This window comes from Nyctereutes procyonoides, unplaced genomic scaffold (genome assembly GCF_905146905.1).
Source record: "Nyctereutes procyonoides isolate TBG_1078 unplaced genomic scaffold, NYPRO_anot_genome, whole genome shotgun sequence".
Classification (NCBI taxonomy): domain Eukaryota; kingdom Metazoa; phylum Chordata; class Mammalia; order Carnivora; family Canidae; genus Nyctereutes; species Nyctereutes procyonoides.
In genome coordinates this window covers 57,466,213-57,479,454 of record NW_026575142.1, presented here as the reverse complement: position 1 = coordinate 57,479,454, position 13,242 = coordinate 57,466,213, and the positions used below count along the sequence as shown (strand labels likewise).

General features: G+C 37.7%; 1 protein-coding gene across 2 annotated transcripts in view; it reads left to right on the top strand.

Annotated features, from left to right (window-relative positions):
- IFT80 (intraflagellar transport 80) overlaps window positions 1-1,797 on the top strand; it is a 125,529-nt gene extending 123,732 nt beyond the window's left edge. For both annotated transcript variants that reach the window (XM_055308321.1, XM_055308322.1), the window contains one exon: window positions 77-1,797. In XM_055308321.1, coding sequence (XP_055164296.1) covers window positions 77-187 — 111 coding nt within the window. In that variant the 3' untranslated portion in view covers window positions 188-1,797. The remainder of the gene's footprint in view (window positions 1-76) is intronic.
- The last annotated feature ends 11,445 nt before the right edge of the window (window positions 1,798-13,242 follow it).

Sequence of the window (13,242 nt, the reverse complement as noted above, 5' to 3'; positions counted from 1 at the left end):
CTGCTCTTGGCTACCTTGAATTAAACAAAAATGTGTTATACTATATCAGTATGTTTCTTCTTTTCTTCTTTTGTAGCTCCAAATAGATTGGGAGAAAATCAGAGCCAAAATTGAGATGGAAATTACTAAAGAACGAGAGCACTCATCAAGCAGCCAGTCTAGCAAGAATGTAGGTCTAAGGCACTAAATTTCTTGCTTACCATGAAGAAGTTTTTTACCTTTTGAAACTAATTCTGATTAACCAAGGATAATCATATTTTCATTGCTAAAAAAAAAAAAAAGCAGAATCTTTAAGTATAAGCATTTGTTGTGTATTTAATACTAAAAGTACATTCAGAAAGACTAATCACAAAATAATTGATGTAATTTCGTCGTTTATATATTTTAGTCCAATAATTAGCAATATATCCTTATATGTTTATGACACACCTCTGTAGTGTTGCTTATGTTCCAGTTTTTTGTCCATTATTTTACACCTGAATCTTCAGCATGAACAAATACTAATTCTGATAATAAAACATTGGACTCTTTAAAATATATGTTACCATTAGTTTTTATTTGACCTCTAAATTGTAAGATGTTCCAAAAGTTTTTTTATACAAGAAAAATACATGAGGATGGATTCATGGAAATGTATATATATTTGTACATCAATGTTCATAGCAGGATTATTTCACAGTAGTAAAAAGATGGACAAAAAATGTCTGTCAACAGATGAATGGATAAACAAAATGTGGTATAGACACACAGTGGAATATTATTCAGCCTTTAAAAAGGAAGGAAATTCTGACACATACTACAACATGGATGAACCTTGAAAATACTGTGCTAAGTGAAATAAGCCAGACTATTGTACCCCACTTATATGAGGTGCCTGCAATAGGGAAGGTCATTGAGCCAGAAGGAATAGTGGTTGCCAGGCAGGTGGGGAGGTGGAAATGGGGCTTTATTTTTTAATGAGTACAGAATTCCTGTTTGAAATGAATGAGTCTGGAAATGGACAGTGGTGATGGTTCCACAGCATTGTGGATATACTTAATGCCACTGAATCATACACTTAAAAATGGTTAAAATTGTAACTTTTGTTATATATATCTTAACACTATTTTAGAAATATATCTAGAATGGGCAAGAAATATTCTTCTCACTTCTCTCCTGACTTGAGAATGTTTAGGCACTAGGTCCTGGAGTCTAAATTTATGAAAAACTTAAATGATAAACGTGTTGGACTACTTTGATTCGTTATGTCCTAAAATTATTGCCACAGGAGCTTTCAAACATTAATAACACAAATACTGGGATGCCTGGGTGGCTCAGCAGTTGAGCGTCTGCCTTTGGCTCAAGGTATGATCTCAGAGTCCTGGGATCGAGTCCCACATCGGGCTCCCTGCATGGAGCCTGCTTCTCCCTCTGTCTGTATCTCTGCCTCTCTCTGTGTCTCTCATGAATAAAAAAATAAAATATTTAAAATAATAATAATAGTAACACAAATACTACTTAGAAAGTCCTCCATGAAGTAAATTTTGGAAAGGTAGATAATAGACTGGGTATATGCATATGCATTGGAAAGTGATTACCTCTCTCACTCCCATTTTAATTAACATATTTAGGTTTCTTTTATGAAAATGTTTGTCATTTCAACATACTTCTTTTCTTTTCTGGAATGTTGAAATATTCTGTTCTTCACCCAGATTCTGGGTATAAGAGTGAATTCAGTTTGGGAGATATGATTGAACAGTTTACTTATAAATTGTATTTACTTATATATGTTTGATATTATATTTCAATAAAAAGTTTAAAAAGAAAAACGATTAAAAGGGTAAATTTTATATTTATTTTACTACAATTTGAACAGTTAAAAAAATAAAAAAAATAAACACTTAAAAAATATAATGAAATATGTCTGCATTCTAACAATTCTGATAACAAGGTGTTCTACTACCCAGAGTTAGTGTCAGGTCCCACACATTAGAGGACAAGATCCCCAACTTGGCTGCTCTAATTTCAGGTGCCAGCCACATGCAGGGACCCCAGGATACCCACACTTCTAATTTGGCTGCAAATTTGGGGATTCCTACCATGCCCCCTTTGGGTTTGATAGTTCACTAGAGTGACTCACTCAGTTCACTGAAATGCTTTACTTTCAACTACAGTTTTATTATAAAAGATACAAGTCAGGAGCAGCCAAATCAAAGAGATGCATAGAGCCAGATCCAGGAGAAAGGAGAGGTCTGGAGGGGAAAGTGGGGAGACATAGAGCTGCCATGCCCTGTCTTCAACCTTCCTGGTACATTGATGTGCTCACCAAGCAGGAAGCTCTCATAGGCCTTGCTGTCCTGAAATTTTTTTATCAGGGTTTTATTACATAGGTATAATTGATTAAATCACTGACCATGGGTTTTATTGCATGGGTATAGTTGATTAAATCACTGACCATGTGATTGAACTCCTCCTCTCCCTGGAAATCAGGTGGCTGAAAGTTTTAGCCCTCCAATCATGTGGTTTTCCCACTGCCCAGTCCTCATGCTGAGGCTATCTAGTCCCCATCTCACACACACACACCTCATTAGTATAACAAAGATACTCCTATCATTAAGGAAATTCAAAGAGATTTGGAAGCTCTGTATCAGCTACCCCCTACACACCTCACCTCAGACCTGATATATTCTTTATTATGTCACAGGTCATCCCCTGGTCTTTGACCATGGGATCTTTTATGGCAAGGTACATACCTGACTGAGCATAAAAGACATAGCAACAAGAGTCAATGTGGGGTAAGGATAGGAAGCTATTGATCAATTCCCCAATACATTTGATTATCAATATCAGTATTATCTTTCTAATAATGCCAGTGTGTAATAGCATATCACATTATGACAGACATAACCCGAAAAGTAAGAGAAGAGTTAAAAGACACTGGCACATTTCTAGAGCCCATCCAGTCTCTAATAATTAGTCCATTATATCCTAGGACCAGAATGTCACACAGAGTGAGGGCACATAGGTTTGCAGGCTTCCTTCCATTTAATTTGGTTAAGTTCCCAAAGCAGGAGTGGGCTCAGCTTCACACATGCAGGCATCTGGAATAATTGAGCTAAAAGACAATCTCATGTCTTGCTCTGAGCTTCTTTCTAAGGATTAATACTGGAATTTTCTCATTGCATGACAAATTTATTTGTTCCTTATTCTTAACCACTATTCCTCCTCTGCATTTATACCCAAACGTTTTCACCTTTGGAAGGTACCCTAGATTCAACCACTGTGCTGGTTTAGATCGCAAGCAACAATACGAGTCTAGCAAGTGCCTCCCCTTCCCATTCATCTAGGGTAGGGTTATGCAGGTACAAACCTAGTGGGCTATTTCTACCAATAGGCAATATAATTTATTCATTGTTAGCCTCAATATCACCAGATAGAGTGAAAGCACAGCTCACCCATCAGGCCCTTAGGAATTCTGACATAAATATTTTATAATAGTTTGTTGCTTAGGAGTCATTCCTCCTTCCAGCAATACAGTTGCAGCCTTGGCCTAAGGGCCACTGCGCCAGGTAGGAAAAAGAAAGTTAAGATGATGTGGGAAAAGAAAAAAAAAAGTATAGTTGGCATACCAGCATCCTCCCCAACCCCTACACCCCAGATCCAGAGTAGTAGGAACACTCCCCTAGCCTCAGGTTGAGTGTGAGCACACACTCATGAAGGCATTTAAGCCAGCCCTTCTTGCCGCCATCTCCCCACCACTTAGATAACCAATGTCTTCCTGTCATAATTCCTTACCAGAGTACTACCCTGAGGAAGGTACAGTAGTCCCCTTTCATCTGTGGTGTTGATTTCCACAGTTTCAGTCACATGTGGTCAACCAAGGTCCAGAAACAAGCATTCCCCCTTCTGACTTATTATCTGAAGGTCAGTAGTAGCCTAATGTCACAATGCCCACATCGTTCACCTCACTTTATCTCATCACATAGACATTTTATCGTATCATTGCAAGAAGGATGAGTACAGCACAATAAGATATTTTGAGAGGGAGAGACACCACATTCACCTCTTATTGTAGTATATTGTTATATTTATTAGTAGTTATTGTTAATCTCTTACTGTGCTTAAGTTATAAACTTTATCATAGGTATGTATGTAAAGGAGGGAACACAGTATAAGGTTTGATACTACCTGCAGTTTTAGGTATGCACTTGGGGTCCCAGAACATACACCCGTGTGGACAAAGGGGGCCTATTGTACTTCTCTGCCCATTGTAAGACATGATGGCTGTAAAGTGTGTCCCTTGGTCTGAAGAAATGTTATTCAGGGTCCAAATCAGGGCAATATCTTCGGCTCCAGTTCTTTGATAGTACTCGGAGCATTTGCATCTACCACTGCGTAAGCAAAGCCCAACTCAGAGCCAGTGTCTATCTCCCATCAGGACCCACTTTTAGCCCCGCAGGGCTACCGGCATCAGTCTGACTTGCCAGCTCTGTACAAGGACTCCCCCCAGGGAATCTTCCCCATAGCCACCTGCAATCTCTAAATCTCTCTTGTTGGCAGACAAAACAGTTCCTGTTGACATTTTGTGCCTCTGAGGGTGCAAAAGGAGCATGTCTAGATACAACATGTCTCTGCATTGTTTCAGTTCCACTCACTCCATTAACCCAAGTGGCTACCTCAAGTGAGCACACTTGCTCATCCATTCCAGGCATCTTCTGATGCTGGAAAGGGGTTCTTCTCACGGGCACTGACATGGCCTACTTGAATGCACCCTTCAGATTCCCATAGTGATTTCCATAGGGTCGTGCCCCGGAAGGGCACCCCTTTAATAGGCCAGTCTTCCGTTGCCCTTCTGCCTGACCATGTGGCCGAGCCATTGGCCACTGCCTGTGAGTAGGTCAAAATCCAAACATGAGGGCAAACAGCATGCAGTGCGGCTCACTGAGCCAATTTGTGTTTACCTTTTTCAGTCAGAGTGGTGGCCTTCCAAGCCGAATGCTGTGTGTTCATGTTGAAACTGCCATCCATAAGCCAAGCAGCTGTTTGTTGGTCTGTTGAGAGCTGTTTACAGGCTCTGCCCGAGTCATGATAGAATCCTGCAGCTCTTCTCACGGTTCCAGGGTCGTTCCTGGGGAAGAGAGTCTAACTGCTCATGATATGCTGTGTAACTCCATGCATTCCCTTGGTGGTGTGTTCTGCATGCACCATGACTGTTTTATTATAGAATTTTTCTGGGCACTGCCTTCCTAATTACTCTGACATCACCCAAGACATCCTGGGTATTTCAGGTTTCAAGATTATTTTTATATCCTTAGTCAGAGGCACTTTCAATTAATGTCTAATAGCAAGCTAGTAACTGCTCCTCCAAATGGAAATTCTCTAGTCCAAAATACCATTAAGTCATGGATGGCTGGGAGGTGCTTGTGGGCTTTTGCCACGAGCCCCAGTTTATACTCCACATGTGGCTGTTGTGCAGAGGATTTGTCCATACCAGCCCTCTAGCCTCTCAGTTCTATACTGCATAAGCCTGGGCAATCTTAGTCATTCCCATTTAGTTTATCTAATGACTGTGGCTTGAAGGAAGGATTTACATGCCTTCTGTTTCACAATGCTAGGTAATGTTTCCCAGTCAGACACAATATCCGTTCCCATAATTCATTAAGAGTCATAACCACTTCACATAAAGATTGTTCAAATCTATCAGTTTTTGTCCAGACTGTCACCTTAATCCCATCAACCCTTGCATTTCTCTTCCCTCGCCTTATGGAATCTGGTCACATCATTCTCCCAGCATATCAATGTGTTTACCAACTAGGGAGGTTCTCCTAGTCTCAGTGTCCCAGGTTTTGTTGTGGTTGTTTTATTTTTATCATTTTAAAATTTTTATTTAAATTCAGTTTGCCAACATATAGTATAACACTGGTTGTTGTTTTAAATCAGAGTTTCATTATACAGGCATGTTGATAGAATCACTGTGATGATTCATCTTGTGATTCATCTCTAGAGGTCAGGTGGCTGAAAGGCCTAGCCCTCTAATAACGTGGCTAGTTTTTCTAGTGACTACCACAACCTCCCCACCCCACTCCACCCCCCGAGCTACTAAAGGCTCCTAGAGTCACTTTATTAGTATAACATATGCCCATCTCTCAGGAAATTCCAAGGGTTTTGGAAGCTCTGTACCCAAAACCCAGGACCAAAGACCAAAGATATTCTTTATTATATCACAATATCATTTTCACAGTCATACTAAATGTGTATTTATGTTCTTTTGTATTACAGTTTTAAAAATATCAGGGGCGCCTGGATGGCTAAGCTGGTTGGGCATCTGCCTTCAGCTCAGATCATGATCCCGGGGTCATGGGATCGAGTCCTACATTGGGCTCCTGCTCAGTGAGGAATCTGCTTCTCCCCCTCTCTGTCGCTCTCCCTCCCTCTCTCGCTGCTCCCCCTGCTAGTTCTCTCTCTAATAAATAACTAAAATCTTTAAAACAGGGGATCCCTGGGTGGCGCAGCGGTTTGGCGCCTGCCTTTGGCCCAGGGCGCGATCCTGGAGACCCGGGATCGAATCCCACGTCGGGCTCCCGATGCATGGAGCCTGCTTCTCCCTCTGCCTGTGTCTCTGCCTCTCTGTCTCTGTGACTATCATAAATAAAAATAAAAATAAAAATATGAAGATCGAATCAAAGTGTTTTAAAAAAAATAAAATAAAATAAAATCTTTAAAACATAAATAAAAATTAAAAATATCTATTCTAGAAGATTCTTGGTTGGTTTAAACTAATAATTTCATACATTTTAGGTGGTTTGATCTAATTTAATGCTTTTTATGTATGTATAAATATTTTGTATATTTCATAAATATCAAATAAAGAAGATTGTTTACAGAGAATGCCTAGGGTCTGGCTCTATTGCAGTCAAATGACATGTTGGGGGCATATCGATCCTCCAAAAATGCTTTGGCACAGAGAGTATGGTACATAATATGAAACATAAGTTATAAAAAAAAACAAGCAAGTTTTAAAGCAAACATATTTTAGAAAATGGTTTACTTTAACAGTTACTATGAGTATCAAAGAAAGAATATCTTCAAATATCTATAATTTTGTACACACAGAAAATACATTCATTTCTGAAAATGTATAATCTATAAACCCTGTTTAGATAAATATCTCAAACATATTTTTCTTGTGAATTCCAACATTGAAAAAACATCAGAATTTACAAGGTATACAGTATAAAAAGGTAGTATCCATTGTAAAAATATGTAGATTTTTATTTGTTCTGCAGATTTGTTGATCTGTAGATTGAATTGTGGCAAAATCACTTGTCAGCTTTCTTTAAACACCATCTGCAGAGGTCAAAGAGAAGGTGATGAAGCAATACTTTTAAAAAGACCCACCTTTACCTTTTCTTTGCCCACACCCTGTATATTATCAGTATTTCCAGCTCAGTGCTCAATGTTATCTTTGGGCCAAAAAATGTAGATTTTCACCACCTTCTATTGCCTGTAACACCTTTTTCTCATTCTGCCCGCTTTACACAAAAGCTACTCTGTCCCTGCAACTTGGCTTGAGCTACTGGTCATCACAGTCTGGCTATCTATGCTCACCATGCACTATGGATAATTTTTTAAATATAGTGATTTCTAAAAATAGATGATTTAAAAACAATTTAGAGCAATTCAACTTTTCAGATGTTTCTAGATGTTCTAGATGATCTAAAATGCTCTTCTAGTAACTTCTACTATAAAGTAACATTCATATTAAAATGTTTAATTGTAGAAACGCTTTATAATTCTATGGAAATAAGGCAAGTATAAAGTGGCTGTAGCTATCTTCATTTTTGAGCTAGTAGGAGGACTCAGGGCCAGCCACAGCTACAAAAACTAACCCCAGATCCTGCCTTGTTATTAAAAAGATTTTGAACTCTGAATAAATAAATAAAAGATAAAATAGAGTAATGGGAAGGTGTCAGTGAGAAGGCACAATATGAGCAAACACTTAAAAGTGATGCTCAATTTAAATTTCTGCCGAATAACATAAGAAAACCATCAAATAAAATTCCTATTCTATGTGCTTATCCTAACATAATTTAAAATGTGCTAATCTATAAGAGTTATTCCGCATGGTTTTGACATTAATAGTATCATAAATCATACATAACATGGCTTATCTGTGAATAGAATTTATTTATATAGTCATAATAATCTAAACATTGAGTATTTATCTAACCAAATTATAATTATTCAGGTCCATAATCCCATATCTGAAACTCTTGGGCCAAATATGTTTCAGAATTCAAATTTGTTTAAGGAATACAAGGGAAGTTCAAATTTTTTTGTAATATAGCACATAGGTAGTTTATTATCGAACATCTCCAGAAGGATCTTAGCTGTCACTCCCTAATCAAACATATCAATATTTCTGCAGCTGATTATGAATATTTACATTGAGCAATAAAAATTAGTAGTTATTCATCAGTTTCACTCCCAAATGAGTTCAGGTTGGGTGAATTATGAAACATTTTGGATCTAGAATTGGGGATATAGGATTGTGGGTTTGTTTTGGAGGAATTGGGTACATATACTGGAGGGGGATAAAGGGAAGGATAAAAAAAAATCTTCATTTTTTTTCATAGCGGAAAGGCAATAAATAATGCCTCAAACAAAAAATCAGGAAATAATAAACATGCTATTTAGTGATGTGGCAGTAAATAGCAAAAGAGCCAGTGAAAAGACCTGGAAGTGGCTGCTTCTGGGGAGAGAGAGGGACATTGAGAAGAAGGAGCTTAGTCCTGCTGTTTTTCACAGCAAGCCTCATAGAACTATTTGCCTACCATGTGCAAAAACTTTGACAAAAACAGAAACAGACTCTTAAAAAGTGCCTAAGAGAAAGTATGCGAACCACATATCTGACAAAGGACTTGCACCAGAGTCTGAAATCTAAGAACTCTCAAATCTAAATATAAAAAAACAAAGGATTCAATTAGAAAATGGGCAAAAGACATGAAAAACATTTTACCAAAAAGGATATACAGATGGCAAATTAGGCCCATGAAAAGGTGTTCAACATCTTAGCCGTTAGGAAAATGCTAATTGAAACTCCAGAAATCAAAATGGTTAAAAACAAAAACTGGTGATAATCCAAATGCTGGCAAGGATGCAGAGAAACTGGATCACTCATATATTGCTGGTAGGTAAAATGTTACAGCCACTAACAGAAGTACTGGCAGTTTCTTGCAAGTCTAAACGTGCACATACCACATAACCCAGCAATTACAGTCTTGGGTGTTTATCCGAGAGAAATGAAAACAAGTTCATGCAAAAAGCTGTACACAGATGTTCATAGTAGCAGAATTCATAATAGCCAAGAACTGAAAACAATGCAAAGATGTTTCAATCTTTGCACTGGCGAATGCAGTGAATGGTTTAACAAATTGTGGTACATCCATATCATGAAATATTATTCAGTAGTTAAAACTATTGCTTCACACAACAACTTGAGTAGATCTCTAGGGAATTATGCCCACCAATCTCAAAAAGTTATTTACTGTACAAGTCCATTTATATAATGTTCTTAAAATAACAAAATATAGAGATGGAAAACAGACTAGTGGATCCCAGGGGTTAAGAATTAATTGGAGGGGGTACATGTGGTTATAAGACTATAGAGGGTGGCATGAGAAGCTCTGTTAAAATGGAAAGATTCTGAATCTTGATTGTGGTGGTGGGCACACGAAGCTACATTTATGATAAGATTGCATAGAAACAAAAACTGTAGGTACAAAATATATATTTACTATGAATACATCCATGTAGGAAAAATATATAGAGAATATTCTGTATATAACCACCCCACCGTGGTTAAACCTCAAGTTGAAGGAGTGGCCAGGGACTGAGGGTAAGAGTGTTAGAGGGGATTTTGTTGTAATGTTTTCTTTTTTTAAAGGAAGATATATTTGTTATTACCCAAGTAATTGAAAATTTAAACAAAACAAGAATGAAAGATCCCATACATTTGTTGGAATATCTCAGTTTAGTGGCATAGAATATAGGTTTTAAAAGAAAATTTTCTTTTTTTTTTTAAAGACTTTATTTATTCACGAGAGACACAGAGACAGAGAGAGGCAGAGACACAGGCAGAGGGAGAAGCAGGCTCCATGCAGGAAGCCCGATGTGGGACTTGATCCTGGGTCTCCAGGATCATGCCTTGGGCTGAAGGTGGCGCTAAACCACTGAGCCACCCGGCTGCTCAAGAAAATTTTCCCATGTGTCTGCGTGTGTGTTTATTTGTAATATATTATATTACTGGTTCTTTTATTTAATGACATTTTATCATGGACATTTTTTCCATATTAATAGATGTCTTAGCACTTCATTTTATTTATTTTTAAATTGAAGTTCGATTTGCCAACATAAAGTATAATACCCAGTGCTCATCCCATCAAGTGGAGAAGGACAATTGTATGGTTTCACTCATATGGGGAATATAATAAATAGTGAAAGGGATTATAGGGGAAAGAAGGGAAAATGAGTGGGAAAATTAGAGAGGGTGACAAAACATGAGAGACTCCTAACTCTGGGAAACCAACAAGGAGTAGCGGAAGGGGAGGCGGGTGGAGGGATGGGGTGACTGGGTGATTGGGCACTTCATTTTAAAAGTTGCAGAATGGGGGTCCCTGGGAGGCACAGTGGGTTAAGCTTCTGACTCTTGGTTTTAGTTCAGGTCTGATGTCAAGTCCCCAGCATCAGGCTTTGAGCTCAGCATGGAGTCTATTTGGTTTTCTCTCTCCCTCTCCCTCTGTCCCTCCCCCTGTACTCTCTCTCTCTCACTGAGATAAATAAATCTTTTTTAAAAAAAGCTGCAGAATGTCTTTGTATGATGGAGCAAAATTTATTTAATCAGTGTCCTACTCTTGGATAATTAGGGAGTTTTCAATTCTTCACCATTAGAGCAGTGCTTCAAAGGGTATCTCTTGTAATCAGATCTTTGCATAGGACCTTGATTATTTCCATGGGATAGATTCTCAGGCAGGGAACTGCTGAATCAAAGTTATGTATATTTTAAGACTTTGGTGAGTACTGAAAGTCTGCTTCTGGCAAATTCTGGAATTCCTCAAAGCTAACACAGAAAACTCCTTCATTGCATCAAAGTCAGCTTTGACCCTTTGTTTTTCAAATCCATTTGCAGGGATAACTCAATCCCCTCTTTGGTAAACTTTACTGGGTGTGAAGCTCTAAGAGTTTCACCCTCTGACGTACTACTCTAGCTTCCTTTTCAGAAGAAGAAATTGAGGTACAAAGAAGTTAAACAATTCAATTGAAATCACAGCCCTAATAAGCAGTGGATCTGGAGTCTTAAGCCTCAACAACCTGGCCCACTGCTTCTTTGGAAGTGTTTTTTTTTTTTTTAATTGAGATATAATTGACATAAAATGTTGTGAATTGATCACCACAATTGGTCTAGTTAACCTCCATCACCATACATAGTTAAAAATTTTTTTTTCTCTCAATGAAAATTTTTAAGATCTACTCTCTTGGCAACTTCCAAATATACAATGCACTGTTATGAACTATAGCCACCATGCTGTACCTCAGATTATGAGGACTTATTTATCTTATAACTGGAAGTTTGTATCCTTTGACCAACTTTACCCATTTCATCTCCTCTCAACTCTGACCACCACCACTTTGTTCTCCGTATTTATGAGTTTTTTTTTTTTAGGTTTGCATATAAGTGAGATCATACAGTACTCATCTTTGTCTCATCTATTTCATTTAGCATAATGCCCTAAAGGTCTATCCGTACCATCACAAATGGTAGCATTTCCTTCTTCTTTGTAACTGATTAATATTCCATCATATATATGTGTGTGTGTATATATATATGTGTATATATATACCCCAATTTCCTCATCCATCCATCTGTTGTTTCCATGTCTTGGTTATTATAAATAAAGCTGCAATGAACATGGGAGTGAAGATATTTTTTCAAAATAGTGATTTCATTTCCCTTGGATAAATACCCTTAAGTGGAATTGATCATATGGTTGTTCTATTTTTATTTTTTTGAGGAGACTCCATACTGTTTTCCGCAGTGGCTGCACCAATTTACATTCCTATGAGTGCTCAAGTGTTCCCTTTTTTCTGCTCCTCACCAACATTTCTTATTTCTTGTCATTTTGATAATAGGTATTCTAACAGGTGTGAGGTGATATCTCATGGTTTTGATTTGCATTTCCCTGATGATTAGTGATCTTGAGCACCTTTTCAGGTACCTGTTGGCTGTTTGTAAGCCTTCTTTGGAAAAATGTCTATTCAAGTCCTCTGCCCATTTTTAAAATAGAATTTTTTTTCTATTGATTAGTATGAGTTCTTTTTATGTTTTGGATATTAACTCCTCAGCAGATATATGATTTGCCAATAATTTTTTCCCATTCTGTAGGTTGCCTTTTCATTTTATTGTTTTTCTTTGCTGTACAGAAAGAAGCTTTTTAGTTTGATGTAGTTCTACTTGTTAATTTTTGCTTTTGTTGACTTTGCTTTTGGTGTCAAATCCAAAAATATCATTGCCTAAATCTGTCTAGGTGTTTAACCTCTGTGTTTTCTTCCAAAAGTTTTATGGTTTCAGGTTGTATGTTCAAGTCTTTAATCCATAGGAGTTATATTTGTGTATGCTATAATATAGTGGTCCAGTTTCATTCTTTTGCATGTAGCATGTGTCTAGTTTTCCCAACACCCTTTATTGAAGGGACTGCCCTTCTCCATTGCACATTTTTGGCTCCTTTATCATAAATTAATGGTTTTATTCTGGGCTATTTTGTTGCATTGATCTATGTGTCTGTTTTTATGCCAATACCATGCTGTTTTGATTATTATAATATAGTTTGAAATCAGGAAGTGGGATACCTCCAGCTTTGTTCTCTTTTCTTTTCTTTTTTTAAGATTTTATTTATTTATTCATGAGAGACACAAAGAGAGAGAGAGAGGCAGAGACACAGGCAGAGGGAGAAGCAGGCTCCCTATAGAGAGCCCGATACGGGACTCGATCCCAGGACCCCAGGATCACGCCCTGAGCCAAAGGCAGATGCTCAACCACTAAGCCACACAGGCATCCCTGTTCTTCTTTCTTAAGACTGTTTTTGCTATGTAGGTCTTCTGTGATTCCATAAAAATTTTAGGATTTTTTTTTTGTCCTATTTCTGTGAAAATGACATTAGAATTTCATAGGAATTTCATTGAATCATTGCTTTGGTAAAATTAACA